Raw genomic sequence first — 25,032 nt, 5'->3', positions numbered from 1 at the left:
TGCAACTGACGGAAACCTCCAAAAATTAGCGGAAGTCGACACTTTGTTTATGGATGGGACATTCAAGGTTTCTCCACGGAATTACTCTCAACTCTACATGCTGTCATTCGTGGATTCTTCTTACCTCTTTTATTCGCTTTGCTGTCTGACAAATCTGCTGACACCTATTACAAACTATTTGAACATTTACGGCTCCATATGGCACATCGTCAACTACCATTCAGCCTGAACAAGATAATGACCGACTTTGAATCCAGCATGATACCAACAATTGCACTAATGTTTCCCGGGACAATTATGAAAGGCTGCAACTTCCACTTCACTCAGGCTATTTATCGAAAGGTACAGAACTTGGGTTTATCAGTAGCATACCACAACAACCAAGAAGTTAAGCAAATAATCCGGTCTCTGATGGCTTTGTCTCTCGTTCCTCGAAACTTTGTTCGCAACCTCCTTACCTACACAGTCAACCAAATGTCCGCTGCAAATCATCCTGGTGTTCCCGATCTTCTACAATATTTCAGTGATACCTGGTTGAATGGTTCTTTTCCCATCGCTATGTGGAATGTACACAGAGAAGACAGCCGAACAAACAACATGCTGGAAGGTTGGCATAACAGATTCGCACTCGCTATAGGAAAATGTCACCCGAATGTCCACGAGTTCATCATGGAAATGAAGGAAGAACAAGCTGCCACACAACGAACCACTCGTGCTGCCGTGTTAGGTTAACAACACAACACATGCGTCAAAGCCGATCAGGTATAAACCTTGTAAGGTCTTGACTCTACTTAATGCAACGTACGCTTGACCTGGCATAATGTTGTATTAAATTGAATGTTAAGTTCAATCTTAATAATTATGGTAGGCCTACAATGTAAAATGTATTTTATTGTGTCTTACATTTGTGTTAGTTATCTGTTCAATTTCAATTCGCTTTCAATAGATTGGTCAAAATGAACCAAGAACTTATGAATCAAATAGAAGCTACATCGATAACGGCGTCTCTCCATTTCGATTGTTTTCAAGTAAAAATTACAGAAAGAAAGTTAAGAAGTATCGCAGAAAGAACGGGAAAAGTAATAGAACACACTTTGTCAGACTGTGCCTCGAGAATAAAATCACAAACTGTCGAAATTGAGGGGCTAAAGAGGCAGCTGCGAATTCAAACAGCCCAATCAAAGAAAAGAAAATTTGCTCAAAAAAACCAAGCTTCGAGCAGTAAAACAACTGTAGAGCCTGAATCTGAAATTGGTGTGGGCCTCTCCGAAGTGACCTTTTTAAATCCCACTGAGAGTGATGAAGATTTATTGTTAGCGTTAGATCCACCAACACCATTAATTCTAAAAGACGAAAAAGAGTAGGCCTAAATGAAGCCATCGTCATGATACCGCCTCGTCCTGGTGTGGTCCATCTGTCGTTTCGGAAAGAGATCATGCTGGGAAGTAACTGAATATTTTCACAAAGCTTCTGGCCATCAGCCATCTACCTGCATGTCCTTTACATGCTCCTGGTATGAGAAAAGCATTACACTACAAGTAATGATTATTTTTGGGGGCACAATTATGGACATTAGTGATTATTTCGCACATATACTTTACTGTACCAAGATGTTGGCATTGTACTGGCACATACTCGCACGAACTTGACGAAGAGAAAACATTTTAGTTTAGTGACGGAACTGACCCTCTGCCAGGAACATCATCACAAAATATGGGATGTCCGGCTAAGAACTGGAGCTCTCTCTCGCAACACTCTAAAAAAAGAAAAGCATAGCAGCTTTTAGTAGTCAGAGAACCAGAAGAACTTCTCTATGCTGCATCACAAGGCGTCTATAAGCAAAATTCACATTTAAAATATGTGCTGAAGTTTGCAATGCGAACACCATAAAGACCAGCTAAAATAAGAAAGTTAATATCCAAAAAAAAAAACAGACCTGATCAAGTTTACAAGTAAAGAAGCTTTGTCACTTTTAGTTGAAACTGATATGACAAAACAATCATACCAAACACTCAGGTTGGCTGCAAAAGGCAAACATACAGATATTTACCCACCATACAACAACGTGAGGGAAGCTAAGCATAGATGCTACCCAAACAATATAACGGTCAAAGAAAATTCGGCAAGAGTACCCCTTCAAAGCTTGTTGAACCATACTGCACTTCGAATTGTTCAGGAAAGAAAAGAAGAAATTACAGAAGTATTTGAAAATTTTGAAAGAGACGAACAGTTGATTTGTGAATTGGTTTGCAAATGGGGGTTTGACAGCTTGTCAGGCCACAGTGAATATATATATATCTGGCTGCAGATGAAAACAGAAAAAACAACATCCAAATACACTACAATTTACAATTCACCATGGTTGACCAAAAGGTTGTGAATGCTTTGACTGAAACCAAGTCATCAATGCTATGGTATATATGTGGAGCTATAACTCCAAAACAGTTTAATGATTTGGATAAACTCCCATTGTCAAGTGAAGAAGCCTACAGCTATGGGCTCTCGCAACTACACAAATGGATTAGGTGCTTCAAAATGTTAATTCATATTGGGTACAAAATGCCAGTAAAAAAGTGGCGTATTTCGTCTGATAGTGAAAAAGCTATCGTTGCCGATATGAAGAAAAAAATACACGATCGGTTTAATGAAGAGATAGGACTGAACAAGGTTCAGGAAATTCAAACGATGGCAACACGTCAGCTCGCAGAGCTTTCCAGGAAAAGGATACATTAGATGTAAACCTAGTACACAGGATCCATATGATTTTAGTAGCAATATCATGCAAATCGTGTTTAGACCCTTTACAATTTGGTGACTACTGCCGAAAAACAGCAGAGTTATAATTATATACAACTCTATCCATAGTATAAAATGCCAGTGAGTGTACATGTTCTCCTAGTTCATGGTTCATCAATCATTTCGAGTTCTGTATTACCGATAGGTATCATAAGCGAAGAGGCTCAAGAAGCAAGGAACAAAGACTAAATAAAGGAACAAAGGAATAAAGTTTATCAACGAAAACATCACGAGTCGACAACATGAGTGATGTATTTCATTGTTTGATGGTGACAGGGGATGTTGTTATCAGACTCGTAAGAAGCAAAATAAAAGAATTACACAGATGACAATGACATTTAAAAGATATAATATTTTTATCTTGCAAATACAAATTGTATATAGTAGGTATATTATAATATGATGACATCGGGTATGAAGCGTCTCACATAAACACAGTGTATGGACTCTTAGCCTTACGGTTTTCATTAAATATATCATTCCATGCTATCATTCTAAATATCTAATTTTCTAACTTTTTCATTTCATTCATTCTGTCTTGGTGAAAAGGAAGGATATTTTATATTCCTCCCCTGAGTTTATTCTAATGGTTTGAATCCTTTTAAAGCTGTTTTTAATCCTTTTAAAGCTGTTTTTAATCCTTTTAAAGCTGTTTTAAACTATTTTAATCTCCTGAATCCTATTCAATTTTAATACCATGTCATTTTTACACCGTGTTTCATAACTTATACTTTTTGTGCAATTATGTGTGTGTACATAATATATTTTATTGTATATCTATTTATTATTTTATAGTACAGGAAAGATATGCTCAGAATCAGTAAAAGGTTGAAAAAATTGCAACAGAATTTTTTTCACCACAATGCATTTCTATAAGGTCCCTATATGAACATACTAAAAGTCTAGAAAAATCCAGGTAGGGGAAATAGGTTTTTTTAAACAAAATGGCCGCCAATGGCGAAAAATGTCTAAAAATGAACAAAAAACATATATTTTATATCTAATTACCACTTGATAGCAGTTTTTATAATGCTTTTTATATTTCTTTAGTGTCAAACATTTAAACTGCAATATACATATTAATTTAAGTGCTGTTTAGCAGCAAAAACACACATTTAAGTATCAAGATATCACCATGGTTATAATAATAGACAACGTAGTCCTATGCGTTATAGTGCAGGACTACGGTGTCTAATAAAACAGTTCATTTACATTTGTACTGTCACAACAATAGAATTATACAATCTTAGAATCTATTAATCCATTCATTTTCATTGTCCAGTTATCATCCTCTGTCTATAGGTAGGAATTAAGCATGTGCTGATGCCTTGGTATTCGTCACAAACAGTGGTACTGGTGGTAAATTTGTCATCAATGGACACATCACGCCATTTGTAACTTTCCATCCCCCAGTCTGTGGGTTGAAGAGTATTTTCTCTCCACTGCTGTACCATGGTAATATACATGCAGGGAATGACATTTTGCAGCATTTGTTGTTGGGGGAATAGACTTTATTTCAGGTGCTGTTTTGCTTTTTGCTACTTTCTCCCAGAACGTATTCCTCCATACAGTATATAGCTACCAATGCCAATTCATCTGATGCGATGGTTTCTTTTTTTTTGGAGACATTTGGTTTTACAGAGTTTGTAAGCATACTACTGCCCAGGTGTTATGACTTTTTAAGACGAACACCTTTTCCTATACCAAATAGATGGGATGTAGTATCACATCCCTGGATTCCATGTATAAAAAGCAAACTAATTTTTACAGAGCTTCACACCAAGGACAGACTTTACATGCATTCACAGTGCTCCCCCATCGAGAACATACGGTATTAAATCAATGAATGAAGCAACCGTGACAGAATATTAATTTAAGAGGAAAGAACATGTTATTACACATGGGTCAAAATCAACCATATTCATCAATAAAGAAGCAGTGCGCATTCCCTCACATATACTATTTCATCATCTATGTGAGACAGTCATACACAATGCATCATTTGTTGAAAAAGAATCTTGTACTTTTCCTGCAGCCCTCTTTTACTCCATTGACTCCATACACACTGCTAGACTACTCAGAAACCTTCATCTCACTGCCCACTGTATGTTATCAATGGGGGAGCACTGCTACATCAAACCTCTTGGCCCGAAACAGCAACATTTCAAGACATTTATTATGTACCATGTATGTTTGTTACGTTATGTGAAGGCATAAGTAAACTCTTGTGTTTAATGGCTATAATTATGGGCCGTAAGTAAATTTGGTTTAGGAAAAGGTGTTGGTCTTAAAAATGATCACATCACAGTTGGAGTTGTATGTCAAAGTCTGTAAACCAAACAGTTTTAAAAAAAAAGAAAACATTGCATCAGGAATTTGGCATTGGTAGCTATATATGAAGGGAAGTCAATGGAGACTTTGCTGCAAATTTCATTTCGTGAGTCTTTATTACCAGGTATATCAGTGGATAGGAAATACTCTTCAACCCACAGACTAGGGATGGAAAGTATTGATGACAAATTTACTACCAGCACCAGAGAAACTATTAAAGTTGATTAGATGTACCTGTAAATAAGGTTGTAGTAAAATGAATTGCAGTTGCAGAAAATATGGTTTGGACTGCTGCTCCACTATTTTTTAAGAATGCCACGGCATCGGCACATGCTCAATTCCCCACCAATAGATGGAGGATGAGATACTGACAAGATGAAAGTGAAATTACCGCATTTATTTGAATAAATGCCTTTGGTGGTTGATTTTTAAGGAGGGTAGTGGGGGCGTGTAATCGTCGTGAGGAGTTTATTCGGAGAGGCGTTTATTTTTGTGGGTGTAGTGTGGTAACATGTATAATCAAATAAATACACCCTTTAGATATGAACAAATACAACACCATCATGTCAATCAATGAATTCTATTACAAATACAGATGTGTTAAATACAATATTGTGTATAATATGCATGTGGCGGGGCGTACATTCGAGGAAATAAATTCAAAAGTGATGACCGATGGGGAGGGGGTGCGGTGGCGTAGGTTATTCAAAATGATGTCCTATGGAGGGGGGGGGGGCGTTTATTCGATTTTTCTAAATGTAGCGTTTATCCGAATAAATACGGTAATAGGTTGTGGCGCAAGGATTTTCCCGACGAGGGGGGGGGGGGGGTGTTGGGGGGTTAGAGCGCAGCTAGCATCAATTGGCTGGGCCATCAATGGGAGCGCACCCAGAAGTTCCGACAATATTATACCGGTAAAGGGTAGTTTTACTCACTTTTAAAAATGAAAATCCTTGAAACAGCACTCAATGGGGTATTGTTTTATATTAGGAAATATCATCATATTGTCTACATAAAAAATAGCCAATTGGGGAGAGGGGATTGGGGGACGGACAGACTCCCTCACCCTTCCCATATGATCTCCCATCCCTATACCCCTCTCCACTGGCACCACCAATGTTGTAATATATTGTTATAACAGTACAAATGTAAATGAACTGATTTATTATTAGACACCGTAATCCTATGCATTAAGCATAGGAAGGACTGCGTTTTATATATTATAACAATAGGGATATATCTAGATACTTAAACATTTGTTTTTCGGCCATTTTCTAATTAAAAGCACTTAAAATAATGTGTTTATTGTAGTTCAGATCTTCGAAATTGTAAAGAAATATATAAACCATTGTAAAAACCGTTATAAAGTGGTAATTAGATCTATCATTTAAATGTTTTTTTGTCCTTTTTTAGGAATTTTCGCCATTGGCGGCCATTTTGTTTAAAAAAACCTATTTCCCCTACCTGGATTTTTCTAGACTTTTAGTATGTTCATATAGGGACCTTATAGAAATGCATTGTGGTGAAATAAATTCTGTTGCAATTTTTTCAACCATATTTCATAGTTTTCCTGTACTATTACTATAAAATAATTGTCAATCTTCAAGAAGAATTTCTGTTGTTATTTTATGATGATGATGGACAAATAAAGCATTTCAGTATTCAGTATAGCCTCTCTACCCGAACACAACACAAATAAGATAGACACATGAGTTATAAGTACAATTTTATGTATTTTATTGAATTGCCATGTTTTATTTATACATCTTACTTAATGCAAATAAGTAAGCATATATGGGTTAATACTGAAATCAATCATCCTATGTAAATATGCATGTATTTTTACTATTGTAAGAACCTTTGTGTAACATACAAATGAAAGAAAATATTAATTGTCAAAAATGTACATTATATCTCCATTGGGATATAATACAGGTGTACCACAGGGCTGTGTACTGTCGCCCTTTCTTTTTACTTTATTTACCTATGACTGTGTTACCTACTACAGTAACTGTCATATCGCTAAATTTGCGGATGATACTACCATTGTAGGTCTAATCAATGATGACAGTGATGAGTCTAATTATCGCAACCAAGTTAAACGAGTTGTAGACTGGTGTAACGAAAACAATCTGTTCTTGAATGTATCTAAGACTAAAGAAATGGTTGTAGACTTCCGTAAATCACTTAATGTCAAATATCCAATATTTATTAATGGTATATCAGTTGAGTTTGTAGAAGAATTTAAATTCTTGGGTATTTATATTTCAAATGATCTGAAGTGGCATATTAACACACGTAACATTATTAGAAAGGCCCAAAGAAGAATCTACTTCCTACGTAGACTTAAATCATTTGGTATAAACTCTGAAATAATGTCGTCCTTCTATAGGTCAGTTATAGAGAGTGTAATAACGTATTCTTTAACGGTATGGTTCGGTAGCGCTACCGAAAATGAAAAGCGTGACCTAAATAGAATAGTCAAGACTGCATCGCGTATAATTGGATCTGCACAACTGCCTTTGGAGAACATATTTTCGGATCGTCTTCTGAAAAAGGCAGTGGCTATCAAAGATGATCAATTTCATCCGGCCTCTAGTATGTTCCAGTTGATGCGCAGCTGTCGGCGATTTCGTTCTATTAAGGCCAATAAGGCACGATTTACAAATAGTTTCTTTCCAGGATCTATTAGAGCCTTAAACATGATGTAGACACTTTTTTGTAATGTTTCTGTTTTTGAGTTCGTGTTGTGTCCGTTGGATATTGTAAAACAAATGATAATAAATGAGACTTGACTTGACTTGACTTGAGATCCATAACAAGTGGGACAAACTCACATATACAAAAACAATTATTTAAGTCATTTAAGTTTCATGTCTAAACCCTTATTTGTAAAATGCAACAAAACCTATTTTCAATATCAATATTATTTACACAATCAGAAAACAGTATTTGTAATGACATAATACTGTACATCAAAAAGATGGTTTCATTGAACTCTGTGGACCTTTAAATAATTAAGTACGTTTCAATCATGGATGCAAATTAATCACACATGATATTGCAATGAGAATTAAAGTCATCCAATGAAAAATTAGTATTTCATGACGTCTAATATATTAAGAAAATGTTCCAGTTAGATTTATTGGGTGTAGCAAGGAAGAGGGAAATTTTAATTTCACACTACCCTGGGTATTGGAAACCCTTATACTTTCAATAGTGAATGTAATATTAATCGACTTAAGAATTACAAGCCCATTTGCCTCAACCAATCAGAAAAGATCATTTGTATTACGTCATACCTATTTAAAAATACTTCCACTAAATTCTACGGGTCTGAAAACCCCTTAAATCCTTTAAAAATTAACGTAATCAGGATGTATTCATGCGTATAGACTTTTGGCACACTTTAAACCAATTCTGACCCACTGTGCGTTGCTAGTAGTTAGTACGCTGTTTTCCATTTATTTTCTACAAGAAACACACTGCACAAGTGAATTAGAATCAACATATTATTCAGTAATGGCACATCCAATTCTGCCGGAGTATGTGTACTTTTTAAACCGAATGCTACATACAAATTTGATTTGATTTGATTTGTTTATCGGGATGACAATTAATGGTAGAATAATCATTGTAAACTTGTTAATTAATGAAAAATCATTTACCATTGCAAACATTTACGGACCTAATAATGAAGACAGTAACTTTTATGTGACAAAATTGAGGAATTCGGAAAAAATCCTATTATCATTGGAGGTGATTTTAATACACTTTTGCATTCGTCTGTCGATAAAAAACATGGCAAGGGACAAACGAATACAAAATGCACAGAGCAAATTAATAAAGTTATAGACAAATTAGATTTAATTGATATTTGGAGAGTACAGAACCCAAAGAAACAATTATTTACATGCCACTCAAATCACTCCCCACCAATATTTGTAGAATTGACTATTTTCTTATCTCATACACAAAAGAGGCCCTGGTTTTTGGAAGCTGAACACTAGTTTATTACAGGATCTCAACTACGCAAAGGATATTATCAAAACAATAAAAAATCACCAAGATAGAATGTGCAGAAAATAACCCTAACACTATTTGGGAAATGACAAAATGTAACATAAGAACAACAATCAAATTTGCTGGTAAACAAAATAAAATGAAAAAAAATAACATTAAAAAATTACAAAATGAAATACAAATTACTAATTACTGTTTACTAATTAAATTGAGTTCGCGACAAAAATTAAACGTGACCAATTTCGAACGCGACCGATATCATCGTAAAAGTCGGAGTGACTCAGACGGGGTTTCCCTTCTTCAGATGGTGCGTTTTGGTGCTACAACGGCGGAGTAATTACGGGGGTTTTCCTCTGGTGAGCTAACGCGTTACTGCGACCGCGGAGTGATTATTCGGGGGCTCCTCTCTGATGATCGTGTGACCTGAGACTACATGGCGGGGCTTCCCTTTTTATGCCTACACGTTCCGTGTTATTTTGTGTATCATTGCGACATTTTACGCACTTGTAAACTATTTTAACGTTTTGTGACGACTTTGCGATGGGGCGACTTTGCTTTGGGGCGACTTTGCTTTGGGGCAACTTTGCAATGGGGCGACTTTGCGATGGGGCGACTTTGCGATGGGGCGACTTTGCGATGGGGCGACTTTGCGATGGGGCGACTTTGCGATGGGGCGACTTTGTATGAGGCGACTTTACTAGCATCCAGGTTAAGGGCCTGCTAGGCTATGCTAGCTAGGGAGTGTTGACAAAGTGCGAGGCAGCGAGGCACGCGAGGCAGGCCAAATATTTGTGCGAGGCATCATTTTATCATTTCCAAAAGTGCGAGGCATGCGAGGCATATAGTTTACAATTCCAAAAAGGTGCGAGGCATATCTTAACGTGCTATTATGCTATATTATAGGCCTAATAATCAATTATTTATATTTTTACAATAGGCGTAGCGTATCTAAATAGATTCGTGTATACACTCATCATGTTATGTAACGATTATTTTTTTCATTCAAGTCATATCGTGTCAAATTTTACTTTTACAAAAGTGCCCAAACTGTTCAAAAGTTGTGCATCCGTATGCGCCATATTTTAAAAATCTGAACGATAGTCTTTAACTTTCGATAACAATAATTGTTATAGCGACACTCATCAAATGTTTGTTGGCATTTCGAGCGTGTTCACTTTACAATTAATTTAACATGTCTCTCGAACATAGCAGAGTGAAAATAATGTTTTGGCACACCCCGCGCATCGATTCGGTAGACCCGAGAGATGGAAAATCCTTCTTTACTATAGCTACTACTTCTCTCTGAGCGGCGTGCCAAAGACATTTTTGACATTCCATTCTCTAGGAAATCAACATGTGTACCGCAAATAAAGTGAACAGCGATGGCCAGGACAAGTTTAATAACTGGCGGTGAATAAAAGGTAACTGATATGCCGATCAAATAACATGCCGCAAAGAAAAAAATTGCGAGAGAATTCTTTAATGAAGAAGAATCACATAAAAAGTAACAAATAAATCCTTATATTAATGATTATACAGGCGTGTTTCTCACACACTGTTCGCTAATTTCACTTATTCAATGTTTAATTTTTTTTTTTCTATGGAGCGCCAAAAGAGCAACGATAATAGAGGAATAAACCTCTGTGGAATGCGTCAATTTCTCATGCATTTATTGGTGAAAAACACGTTTAATTTCAATATATTTGTTAATTTGTCAATAAAAATGCTGTAATAAGTTACTTCTGATACTGTTCTGTTTTCAAAGAATAATAATCAATCCTAAATCAACATCACTACCTAGCCTAGACAGTATCAACAGTAACATTTTTCCTTTCTGACAAGTGACAGTGACAAAACCTATTGAAAATAATTGTACGTGATTTTCACCAAATAATGCGTTAAATATATGGATTCCACAGAGTTTTTAGCCCTCTAATTAATTTTGCTCTTTTGGCGTTCCATAGAAACGAAAATATTGAACATTGAGTGTGCGAAATTCGTGAACAGTATGCGAGGAAAACGTCTGTAAAATCACCAATTTAACGGATTTATTGTTACTTTTATATGATTTTCTTCATTAAAGATGTATTGTCCCTTGAAACACAAAAAAATGAAGGTCAAAATATTCTAAATTTAAATTGGCCATATCAAAGTAATATTAAAGTTATTCACTTTAAGTCGAAAATTCGAGCCAAAAACAACAAGTATACGTAATTAACAGGTAAATTAGTTTGATTACATTTCGTCTGGAAAATCGTCGCGAGCGAAAGTAAACAAAGATTTTAAACCACGAGTACGCATTATGCATATGCTAATTAGGATTGTTTACAACTCGTCACAGTTGAGAAGGTATTTTCACACAGATCGTGAGGAAGTTTTATGATTATGCATACAGAGTAGCCAAACAAGCACGTTGCATTATGAGATATGTTTTGATCGAAAACTTTGACTGGAAGTCAAAGTTATTTTTTTAACAAAAAAACGTCTGTATTTCAGTTAAATGATTTTTTTTTCAACAAATATTTAGTGATAGTTAATAACTATTATGATACTTGAAAATGACCCACCTTTTTTCGAAATCATTTATTTTTTATTTTTTTGGAATTAGTCAAAGGGACAATACATCTTTAAAGTAGGTCTACTAATTCTAAGGAGTGGTATTCAGGATAATTGGTTAACAAATTTCGAGTTAAAATACAAGGCAGGTGCAAAAGGGAACTAGTGGTAGTGGGTCTAGGCTACTTCCATTTCGGTGATTTCCTGCCTCGCAATTTTGGGAAATGATAAAATGATGCCTCGCATTTTTGATGATGGTAAAACGATGCCTTGCATAAATTTCTGACTTGCCTCGCTTGCCTTCCCTGCCTCGCTGCCTCGCACTTTGTTACTACCCCTAGCTAGGCATGGCCCTAGGTAGGCCGCCTCCTAAAACCTAGTCTAAGAGCCTGCTACTAGGCCTGCTTGTAGGCCACTAGGCCTGCTTGTAGGCCTAGGCCTAGGCCCTAGTTAGGCCAGTAAAGCAGTACGTACTAGTAGGTTATGTGGTAAAAAATAACGCCTAATTATACAATTTTAAAACTTTTTCCCTGCTTGCTGCTCTGCTGCTACTATTTTGGTGGTAAATTATCGCCACGGCCGGCCACTACGTGTACGTCATGTGTCCTCTGTTGTTTTAGCTGATGATATGATGTGCATGCATGCTGCATTCTATTTTTTGCATGCTCTGGTAGTTTCCCGGGCCGGGCAGCGAGACGCGTAGAAGAAGGGAAGGAAGAGGTGCAAACAATGTGTTTCTTGTCCATTTCTGTCGCCGCTGATGATGACAGACCTATCTCCACTGACTGGTAGCTTGCGCGCGTGATATCGTAAGTAGTATACAGGTATGCCACCCACTCGTTGTAAGTTTTCGAAGTTACGTTGTGCTTGATTCCATTCACTATAGTAGGCCTATGATGTATGGCAGATACTAGTATTGTCAACCGTCTCCTGTCAATCGATACCTAGTAGGCCTGTATAGATAAATTCGATTAAGGTTATATTAATGATCAATGTAAAAGAATAATAATCAGGTGAGGATCCAGGATTTCGTGAAGGGAGGGGGGGGGGGGGACGCGACTCAGGGATAACATTGTTTGCGACCGTCAGGGGGATGAAGGTAGGCCTACTTCCTGTACGGTAATAACTACTTTAGAACATTTCAAAAAGTGACGTTACTTCAAAGTTATCATTTGGCCTAGTTACGTTAAATAATAAACATAGTCTATGAAAGAGCGTTATGCCTATATCTTATAAAAAAAAAAGGTCAAAAGGAAAATTACTAAAAAATGACAATGCTGTGCAGGCCCGTAGCCAGGGGGGGTTTTTATGGTTCGGGCGAACCCCCCTTTACAGCGAACCCCGCTTAACCGACTGCGAACCCCCATCCCCGACATGCCCAATACCTCACCCTCATCTCCGAAAATCGTCCAAACGCGTGCTCCACAGTACAAAAAGTTGTTCGTAAATTGAAAATTTCGTAAACTTGTTCGGAATAACTCATACAGTACCTTCTTCCATGTATGAGCGTACTTCGAGCGATACGTGTCTGTAAATTTCTAAGAGTTGCAAATGAATTGTCGATTTTAACCTGAAAAATAAATGTTTGGTCCCTGCATGTAACATGATATTGACGCGTCTCACAGCGAGCTGGGGCACGAACGATTCGTACAAAGGACCCCGCCAGACAACTGCGTACCAATTGTTTAGATCACTGGCAGTCAGGCAGCATGCATAAAGTATATAGTCTTCCGACATACATCAGTATTTATGTGTGGCTATGAAGTATAATGTATCATAGAGGATTATAGTGAATATTAATATTTTACACTATAATATCTATGGTATCATGTACTGTAGTTCACATTATGGCATCCGATTATTTTTTTCTAGACAACCAGCCGATACGTACTCAAATGTATCAATATCACCTATTTACATTGGCATATTTAATTTCCGCACAGAGCACGCGCATCTAACATACGGCAACAAATGTTATCATTTAAATATTCAAAGTCAAAGTCAAAGTACGATCGTTTTGCTCATTGGTAGCATGCTGCATGAGAGTGTCTTTTCCGGCCATCTAGGGGTGTCATTTAACCAAATTTGCTTCGCCTCAGGCCCCACTCCAGGTGACCCAAATACTTAGTGTGCGAACCCCCCCTTGACAGATCCTGGCTACGGCCCTGCTGTGGTATCAGTAGCTGAATTTTATTATCTTGACAATAACATGTGATAACAGTGTCGTAAATTTAATAAATAATAATAGGTCTACATTTGTGATGGTCACTTCTTCTCTTCCACAGGATTTATAAACATCATCCGTCGGGGATACATATTCGCATACTTCTGAATAATGGCATCGTAATTAAGTTTAATGTCCTGATGAACAAACATCAATAACAATGCATAGTCGATCTTCCGTCATGGTACTTAACACACAATCTCCAATGTTTTGGAAAGACTACCGGGACTGTCTTTTTCACACTTCCAGAACTCCTTCCAGTTAGAAATCTCTTGGATAAATGAGTATTTATAAGGCATCACAGATTTGAAGTATTCGAAAATTTCTCCTGTGCGCTCTTTGTCTAGGCTGATAATATTCTTGGGAATTAGGCTCATTGCCTTCACAGCACAGTGTTGTTGTCCAGAGAAACATGTTCTGATTGGTCATTCATAGAGTCAATAAATGGGATGAATACAGAACGACGAAAATATTCTTCTGGTGTCTTCGATTCCACATTAGAACGCAGGGTTTGACGTGATGCCACCCTCGGCATGGAAATTATAGCTCCGGCTTCAGTAGCCATTTCAGTACACTTTTTAAATATTTCTCGGAATTCTGACGTCGCTTCCTTTCGCACTTCTTCAAGTTTAGTTTGGATTCTCTCAACTTCCTTATAAGCTTTCATTATTTCCATAGAACTACCTTGCAATAGAGACGGCAGTCATTGAGTGTAACCAAACAAATTAATGTGCACATGTCTGAAACGCAACTATGAATTTCGAGCTTCTAAGTTGATTAGCTAAACCTGATGCCTCTTGAATGCTTTTTCAATCAAATCGGTTCTCAGTGTCATCATTTAGCTCTATACTATCCAGGCAGTCGAGAACTGGTTTCTAAAGATCTTGGAGGTCATCAAATGCTGTGTGCCTCTCTACCCATCTGGTCTGGCATAATGGTTTGATTTGTTGTGTTTTTTACTGCTGTTAGCAACTACATCCTCCAGCTTACGTTGACGTTTTGGTGAGTATTTGAAGAATTTCCCCAGACTTTGCATATTGCATGTCATATTAAGTACTTCGGGAACAGTAGATGCTCTTGATAAGCAGAGATTAAGCTGATGTGTTGCACAATGAAAATATACTGCTCTATGATTTCCAGTGAGTAGCTGAAATTGTTTGGCTGCCCCGCTGTACGGCCCCGACATATTTCCAGCACCATCAAATGTCTGTGAGGTACACAAAGCAGGATCAAGGCCAACCTTACTTATCATATCCACGATATGTTTGGCAATCGTAAGTCCTTTTGTATTTTCACATTTAACAAATTCTAAGAGTCGCTCCACTGGTGAATTATTTTCTGTATATCGCACTACTATGCCAAGTTGTTGCCATGCACTGACGTCTGTGGCTTCATCTGCAGACAATCCGTATATACTACCACCATCCTTTATTCTGTTTACAATTTGTGCTGAATGTCCTCTGACATACAGTTGAGCAATTGATTTTGTGTGGTCTTAGAAATATAGCTGGCATTTCGAGCGCAACTACTTAAATGGTCATTAAGCGCCTCATCACTTTCTGCCATAAGTCGCAGCAACTCCTTCAAATTGCCCATGTTTGTGTCTGTGAAGGCAAGACGTGATCCATCATCCCTGTGACCTCGTATGGCTATCCCTTGTCGTCCACAATATTCCAGTGCACGAATTACCGAAAACAGAAATTTTCTGTTCCGGTCCACTGTGGTGGAAACATCTTTTGATATGCAATAATCAATTTTTAAACTTGGATTTTTCAGACACTTTCGGACACTAAGTATTTGGGTCACTCCCACCCCCACCCCCCCTGGGGTCGGAGGCAAATTTTGTTGAATGACACCCCTTGATGGCCAGAAATGGTACGCACATAACATTCATGATAAATGGCACCTCTAATTGGCCGAAAAAACACTCTCATGCTACCAATGAGCAAAACGATACTTTTTTTCCTCCTCCTCACACACATGAACGATAACATTTGTTGCCGTATGTTAGATGCGCATGCTCTGTGTGCGGAACCACCGCCGATTGTTTGATCATTCACTCGGTATTTTGTTTTACGTTCAAGTTACAAGCCCCGAAAAAAAGCACACTTTGGGTCAGAAGGCAAATTCAATTCTTATTATAGCGCTATCTATATTTATTTACAGCAATTTGTTGAGGAAACTAAATATATCAATGTAAATAGGTGGTATTAATACAGTTTAGTAGGCATACGGTACGTATCGGCTGGTGGTCTAGAAAAAATAATCGAATGCTATAATGTACAGTACATGATATCATAGATATTATAGTGTAATATATTAAATTCACTAATCCTCTATGATGATGATACACTATACTTCATAGCCACACATAAATATTGTAGGTAACCGCAGCGTTTTATTTTTTGATGTACGTCGGAACAACTTTAAAACAATAGAAACTTTAAAACAATAGAAACGCCAAAGAAAGCAGATGGCATTTTAATGAATTGTCGGTATGAATAAATCTTGTTATTTAGAAATATTTATAAAAATGCTTCCAGAACTACGCTACAAACAACTAACATTTAATTTTAGTTTTTTGTGAAAATATGTTTTAGAATAGACTACAGTAGTACTCATTACCGTTATTTATTTTTAAGTTAAATACAATACCAGAATGACAAAATTACTATGCCAATATCTGAGGTAAAAAGACGGTATGACGTTTGGGCATAGGCCTAACTTACCTGGCACAGGAGCGACTTCGATCAGGAAGGAATGTCCTCCCAAGATGAGGCCGCGGCATTGCACACACGGCTGCGGTTGACCCTTGCAATTCCCCCAAACGTGGGGAACTCGGGTGTAGGACTATAATTTATGGTAGCGGGGGACTGCATTCGCGCTAATCCCCAATTCGAAATAAATATTAGATAACAGTTCACCATAATTGTTTTAACACTTAAAAGTGTGATTAGGAAAACTGGTCATATGGTTACATTATCTTTAAGAAAAAACACGTCTGTCAATCGTTACCTAGTTAATAAAGAAAACATAATAAATTTGATCAATGTAAAAGGATAATAGTTATTATGCAATTACTCTGTTAAAACGACGAATGTAAGGAACATGCACTTGAATCTGGAGGAGTGAGGGTTTGATTGATTATGATATAATAATAATAATAATATTAATAATAATAATATGATTACAAACTAAGCTCCAATTCGGAATTTAATATTAAATAACAGTTCACGATAATCGTTAAGTGTACAGTACAGTACAGTTTTGTTCCTCCCACTGATGCCAGTCGCATCCAAGAGGCAGTCTTCTCTAGCATCCAAATATATGCTGGGTCCGACTGTTGAAGGGCTTCCTTGACTGGGTGCTTCCTAGCTAATTAATTAATTGTGATTAGGAACACTGGTTATAATAATGATTTATGGTTACATTATCTTTAAACAAAATTGTTTGGTAACTGTTTATGCATATATTGTCAATTTTAACGGTCCTATCAAACATTAGATTTAAACAAGAGAAAGTAGTTTGCATTAATACGTGATTCTATACTTTATTCTTTTCTGTTAAACTTAATTTTATTTACAATAGGCATATGTATCGAACACTTCAATTATTATAGATATATAGGTATTTACAACATGTTTAATTGTTCTTGTCGAAGAAGTTCGTTGATAGAAAATAATTGACATTTTCGACTCAATGGTGAAGACAGATAGTATTGCCAACAGTCTGTCAATCGATACCTATAGTTATTAAAGAACCTGCATAGATATAATAATATTAATAATACTAGTGTAGTAGGCCTTCCGCAAACTCTGCCTCCAATAAGCGACCACTTTTCCCGGTCCCGAGGGTGGCCGCTTTTTCAACTATATTGTTTTACTTCTCTTGAAAATAATATATATGAACCACGTTTAGAAAACTGCTAGTAATAGTAGTATCTGGACGGTAATTCTATCTGGACAGTGGAGAAGAGCCACTACCAGTTCTGGAAAGGATAGTATGAGCAGCGTTCCGCAACCTTTTTTGACCGCGACCCCATGATCCATTGTGGGAATCCTCGCGACCCAACATTGCGTATTTGAGCTTACAGCCCCCCCCCCCCCCCCCATGGTTTGTCGGAAATGACACTCTAATAATAGCACGCTCGCAATTGGCAAAACGATCCAGCCTACTTGTTCCGCCGGCAAACGCATTTGTGTTCAATAGTAACGTCAAGCGGTTCTCCCGAACCATAAAGATTGAGTGTTGAGTGTAATTTGGGATGGACCTGGTATTATTATTTCTATTATTCTAACGTTCATTTCCAGTTCGCAGTTTTTCAGTCAAGTTACACACTCCTTTGCAAACTACAGAAAAATAGCGTCGTAGAACCAGTTTGTAGGTTATTAAATCCACGTCCTAAAAGGGGATTCCCCATGTATATTAATAACGAACTATGCTACAAAAGCGCCCCGTCGTCGATTCCTAATTAGGGACTTTACGAAACACGACGGTCACGCTAAAGCGTAAAATCATAATACATACAGTCAGCATAGCCGTTTTATATTATAGTTACACTACACTTGCGCGAAGACGACGACCGGCAGTATATCTCTCCAATCCCTCCCCTGTCTCGTGCAGCGTCGCCAGTGATAACATTTAAATTATGCCGTAGCCTGTCTCAAATAATGCCAGATTGGGAAAAATTATGCCAAATCCCCAAAAAGTGGTCCTAAATACCGCCACCAATGGTTGCATGTCTAAAAAACGTCTGTAAAACCCCAACTGACACAAAACAGGGCCTAAAATTGTATTCCCATGTCATTCAAAGTTTATATTTTTAGTTTTGTGTGCAATAACTAATATTTCCCAATATTTGGGGTGCGAAATTGGCACTTAATTGCAAATGACACCAACCAAACCCAAACCCAAATTATGCCAGATTATGCTAAAAACGGCTAAATAATGCCGCGGCATCATGCCATTTGCCGTGGGCCTCCAAATAATGCCAATGAGCATAATAATGCCAGAAATGGCAACTATTATATTGTTAGAATGTAACTAAAGAGGGCAGTATATTAATTTATTTTAGTGCAAAAATTATGCCAGATTATGCTAAAAACGGCTAAATAATGCCGCGGCATTATGCCATTTGCCGTGGGCCTCCAAATAATGCCAATAAGCATAATAATGCCAGAAATGGCAACTATTATATTGTTAGAATGTAACTAAAGAGGGCAGTATATTAATTTATTTTAGTGCAAAAATTATGCCAGATTATGCTAAAAACGGCTAAATAATGCCGCGGCATTATGCCATTTGCCGTGGGCCTCCAAATAATGCCAATAAGCATAATAATGCCAGAAATGGCAACTATTATATTGTTAGAATGTAACTAAAGAGGACAGTATATTAATTTATTTTAGTGCAAAAAAAAAGAATCTTTGGTGCAACCAACAACTGTTATTACAAGCGGCCAATAAAACAAAAATGCCGTAAAATTATTTTCATTTTTTATTCTCATTTATTTGACCAACAAACCATAATGTAAAATATACAGACTGAGATGATTTGTCACGGACTGCTAAAGTAAATGAGATTACTATAACTACAGGAGTTAATATAGTCGACGTTGTTTTGACATGGAGATCAACCTTGAATTTTCAACCTCGATTTCAACGTTGAATAGTGACGTTGTACCGACAAAGGTATACGACCACGAAGTATCACACTTTAAACTGAATTCAACGTTAACGTTAAAATAATGACGTAGGGTAGACGTTGATCCGACTTTGATATCGGGTTGTCCGACGTCGTGAACTAATTTCAACGTTGATTAACTAAAATAAATTTATAATAAACAATTTAGAAGTACAGTGGATACAAAAAACAATTATAATCATTCATTCAATCTATCGATTTCTTTGAATTACACCTTACATTCGGTGTCACATGTCTGAGAGATGATTCGATTTAGTGCACATATTTTACCATTGGTCTTAATATGGTTTTTGTGTGAGACATACTTTGGTACATCTGAAAACCCAATTTTTAAGTGATTCTGGTGATGCACTTTCGGGTCAGAGGTCAAGACATATTTTTTCATGCAATTTTACCAATATCTTTATGATGATATGCATCAATTCTTTTGAAATTAGACTCAATGTAAAGCTGACGAATCATACAACACATTGATTATCATTAAAAGTCATTTGACAAAAAATATGGAAAATAGTCTCATTTTTCCATTTTTTGGGGAAAAATTTAATTTTGTTTTACAAATATTTTTGTAACATACCGTACGGTTGCATTTTTAAAAAAAACTTGTAGAAACTGCCCTAACTATATGGAAGTGGTTTTAAAAAGAAATTTTAAATTTGTGTTACAATTAGAGCTTTTATTATGTAAAATAATGAATTTATTCATTTTTTGGTAAAAATCGTAAAGTGCTATCTCGTAAATGAAAGGCAATGATAATGTTTATATTCATTGGAAGTAGTAATGGAAGTTTTTGTCATAAACCTATAAATTACATTAAATGAATGGAGCAGGCCATGATGTTATTAAGCGTTTGAATTTAGTTGATGTTTTAAAACTCTTTCTATTTCAAGTTTGGCAATAAATACATGTATGTTGATGTTAAGTACCAGTACCATAAGTCAGAAAGGCAATCTCAGGTAGAACTCTGCAAGATTTAACCCTATCATTGTATGTCAATGGTTCACCGTCAACGTACAATCGAAAGGTTGTAAACCGATAACGCCGGCAATCGGAAATGGTACTGCATCAATTTGTATAGAAAAATTACGCTTTTACAAATTATGAATTTACCTGCCTTTTATGGCATGTTATGATATTAAAGACATCTTTTTTACTCTCTCCAATTAGATGTAAGTTCCTTCATATAATTTGCAATGTTTCACAACCCTATTTCAGCAAAAGTAAGTTAATAAAAGCACCACCAAACCCAGAAGCCATACCCCAAAAAAAGTAACATAACCCCATGTTGCAAACCGCACAAGACACATATGTAAACTAGAAAGCCACTCCGAGAGTGCATACCTCCGCCTACTGTAAAATTCTCCTACATAAGATTTCTCCGGGAAAATATATATATATATATATATATTTGTGTGTGTCTTAATGCTGTTTGTGATTTAGGCTAATTTAACTACAAGCATGTGTATGCGAGTTTGGTGTAATGGTTATGTAACAAGCCTTTCAATTAACAATAGCTTCAGTTGACTAACAATAGAACAGCAACGCGAAAATCAAACCAGTGAATTTGAAAAGAAATAGGTTTTTTAAACTACTCTCATCAAAAAAGGTGCACATTAAATCAAATTATGTTTTAAAATTACAAATCACCAATTACAACTCTTGCCTCTTGTACAAGTGGTTCTCGAGAAAATGCAATTTCAGTTTACTTGTTACTTTAAGACTGCTCGCCGGCTTTTGAAAAATTCTGTCCTATCTAGCACTAGCACTAGCAGGTCTGATAAGTATACTAAACATTGGTCCAGAATTGGGACCATGGTCCCAAAGGGTCCCAAAATTTAATGGAATGGTCCTTGACCACATATCTATCTGTATATTCATTTTGGTAAAGATCTTGTAATTACTTTTTGAGTAATCCTGCTAACAAACAAACAGACAAACAGACCGACAAACACACACACGCGATCGATTACATATACCTCCTTGGCGGAGGTAAAAAATTGAAAAAAATAGTCTTTGAATAGTTTCAAAATTCACCTACCCAAAATAAACACACTTATCTCCCCAACAAACCAACCGCCATTAAGCCACACAATTCCTGCAAAGAGAAATAAATACAACTTTTTAAAATTAGTTGTTCAACGAAAACAACTTTTAAACTTTCAAAATAAAATAACATCAATACTGACAAATTAAAGTCATAACAATTTAAAATTCATTTTTTTTCACAATTTCAAAATGTCTCACCTTAACTAAAAACTTAGATAAACATTCCAGGGGTGGCTTCACCCACCCCTAGAATGTCCATCGCATCACTTTGGTTTAAAAGTGTTGTAGGAGGTCCTAAGACTACTCTACGGCGGGGCACTGACTCAATATCTTCATTAAATATAATTAACACCGAAGTTATCCTAAATAGAATAGGTAATAAAAAACTAAATAAGCAATATTAGTTTTACCAATATTTAAGTCATCATTTTAAATCAATAAGTTCTATATCAACAGCTTTTTTTAAATTATATACTTGCTGTAAATTTGATGGTGTTGGTAGTGTTGTCTTTAAATCCTAGTTTTCCTCTTAATGCATTGAATAAATTAGTTTTTGGTAATACAATCTCCTTCACTTCCTCATTCCCTGCCCATACATGCTGCTCCTTCTCGGCCAGTTTGTGCAGTAGAAGATGATTGTCCATCCGACTCTTGTTTAGAATCTGAATAGCTAAGCTCCTCATCTTTCTTTTCCTTCTTTTCTTTCTTCTTTTTTTCTTTCTTTTCCTTATTCTCCTCGTCTTTCTTTTCCTTCTTCTCTTTTTCTTTCTTCTCTTTTTTTTGTTCTTTCCTTTTTTCACCTTCTCTTCTCCCTCGTCTTCTTCCTCCTCAATAAATCTTTGGATTGGTGTTAAGGTAATGATATTGTCTGCCGATTCGGCCTTTAAAAAGTAAACAAAATGGTTATGTTCATCTGTAATTAAATTACCATAAACAATTAATTCGAAAGCCAGAGAAGTACTAATAATAGTATTAATTACCGTGTTCTCTTGTTTTCCTTCTTTTCCTTCTTCTCCTCCTCGTCTTTCTTTTCCTTCTCTTTTTTCCTTTCTTTTTCTTTCTTCTTTTTTCTTTCCTCTCTTCTTTTTTGTTCTTTCCATTCTTCTTCTCCTTAATTTCCTCCTCGTCTTCCTCCTCCTCCTTAACAAATCTTTGGATTGGTGTTAAGGTAATGATATTGTTAGCTGCTTCGGACTTAAACAAAATGCTTATGTTAGTCTGTAATTAAGTTATTATAGAAATAATGAATGTTACTAATAATAGTAATAATTACCGTGTTCTTTTGCTTTTTCGTTTTTTTTTTCTTTTCCTTCTTCTCCTTATCTTTCTTTTCCTTCTTCTCTTTTTTTCTTTTCTTTTTCTTCTTCTTGTTTGCTTTCCTCTTTTCTTTATTGTTCTTTCCCTTCTTCTCCTCTTCAATTTCCTCCTCATCTTCCTCCTCCTCACAAAATCCTTGGATTGGTGTTAAGGTAATTATATTGTTTGCTGCTTCAGACTTTAATAAGTAAAAACAATGGTTATGTTCATCTGTATTTAAATTACTATAGAAAATTAATGAAAAGCAGAGTAGTACAGTACTAATAGGTATTACGTGTGTGACTTGGGATTTTTTTTAGTTTGACAAGGTATTAGATATCGTGAAACGCAATAATTAAGTATTTGAATTTTAATTATTAAAATTATTAAAATAATGTAAATCGTAAAAATCTGTAAAACAAAGAACCAGCAAAAAGCTATGAGAGTTTAGTAAAGATTGTACTGAGTGTTCTACTTCAAATGTTTAACAGTTATATTTTTTGCACATTTCTTTTCCTTTGTCCTGGTTTTCATGCACTCCTGGGTGCTGTGCTGTGTTAAAAGTCCATTGGTTGATGTTTTGTTTCTTTTTCGCTTTTTCATTTTTACATTCGTAAATGCATTGTATAACTGTTCTTTTGACTCATTTGATTTTTCGGTGAATTTCTTCTCTACCCATGGTGCCAATTTAAAATTTCCAGCACCATGTATTGCTCTGCGAATATCCAGCCTTTTCACACAACGGCTGGAAACCCACAAACAAGGTTTTTTTTACAGTGGATGTATTATTCTATAAAACTAACTAATTGATGTTTTATTATATGCGCATTCGATATTTGGAAAATGTATTTATTGCAAAATAAACGTTAGGCCTAATACTGACTCGATAAAGACGAACTGTCATTTTTGGGGTACACAAATTAACCAAAAACAAATGGAGGACGCTGAATGCGTAATTAGAAACCATGTGCTCGTTAAGCGGTTGGTAAACATGTGCATTGATTTGGGTCAATAAAAAGTTCATGCCTGTGATCTACAAATTATTCCAAACGACACAAACGCATACAGGCCCGTATGCAGCATTTATAATGGGGGGGGGGGGGGGGGGTGGGCCGCCAAGGGGTCCAGGGGGCGAATGCCCCGGCAAAATTTGCGCTACAGTATTTGACGTTCTAAAGACTGATTTAAGACTCTTTGTTGTGGCTTGGGCTAGTTGAACGATGGACACCAGAACTTAATGCTTTCATGATGTTTAAAGGCCAACTCAGAAAAACAGTGAAACACTCTGACCGACTGCAGAAAATTAATTTCAACAAGAAAATGGGCCTTACCGTGATTTTTTTAATAGAAGACAACAAAATGACAAATTCTTAATTAAATTGTGTTCGTAATTGACAATGATTTATTTTAAATGATTCATTACTGTTTTGTCCAGCCATCCAACTTTTGGCATGATTTTCCATCAGCTTTCTGCTTTCTAGCTTCCTGCTCCTTCCTTCCTATGTTTAGGCGCCGTATTCGATAGTGTCTGTAGTATTTCCAGACACGTCTTTACCGCCGGTTGTCTGTATTTCCAGCAAACACTTTACCGCGTACATGAAGCGCTATAAGCTATTGCTTGTCGTCACATGATCGACTGCGCATGTTTCACATCGAGTTTGTAGTCAGTTTAGATTCCGTAATTTAATTACCGGTATTTTTTCATTTTATATTAACATATTTTTGTTTGTATACCATTGATAATGTAAATTTTGTATATATATAATGATATTGTCAATAGTGGACAAAGATATTGATTCATATTTCATATAAAAGCCAAAAACAATGTCGTCGGCAAACTGAATGAAAACATTTTTTTTTAAACGGGATTTAAACGTTATTTTCGTATAGACAAATAAGTAGAAATAATTTCAAGCAGACTTATTTTATTTATTTAAAAAAAAAAAAAAAATACATATTTAATTTAGAAGCATATAATTATATAGGTCTATTACTCTGTATACTAAAAATGATAATTTCAAAATATATCTTTATTTACACATATTTACATATAATCT

At 36.1% G+C, this 25,032-nt stretch overlaps 1 protein-coding gene, 1 non-coding gene and 1 pseudogene across 2 annotated transcripts; all 3 read left to right on the top strand.

Moving 5' to 3' along the window:
• Positions 1-237: 237 nt before the first annotated feature.
• On the top strand, positions 238-732 carry LOC144843371 (uncharacterized). The gene has a single exon (XM_078700161.1). It carries the CDS (start codon positions 238-240, stop codon positions 730-732), a length of 495 nt encoding a protein of 164 aa, XP_078556287.1.
• Positions 733-956: 224 nt separating this feature from the next.
• LOC144843370 (uncharacterized) lies at positions 957-2,380 on the top strand (annotated as a pseudogene).
• Positions 2,381-16,651: 14,271 nt separating this feature from the next.
• LOC144843949 (U1 spliceosomal RNA) lies at positions 16,652-16,824 on the top strand. The gene has a single exon (XR_013612379.1). It is a non-coding gene; the product is annotated as a U1 spliceosomal RNA (small nuclear RNA).
• The last annotated feature ends 8,208 nt before the right edge of the window (positions 16,825-25,032 follow it).

Source organism: Antedon bifida, chromosome 5 (genome assembly GCF_963402885.1).
Source record: "Antedon bifida chromosome 5, ecAntBifi1.1, whole genome shotgun sequence".
Taxonomy (NCBI): domain Eukaryota; kingdom Metazoa; phylum Echinodermata; class Crinoidea; order Comatulida; family Antedonidae; genus Antedon; species Antedon bifida.
The sequence above is the reverse complement of the archived record's forward strand: the minus strand, read 5'-3'. Positions and strand labels throughout refer to the sequence as shown.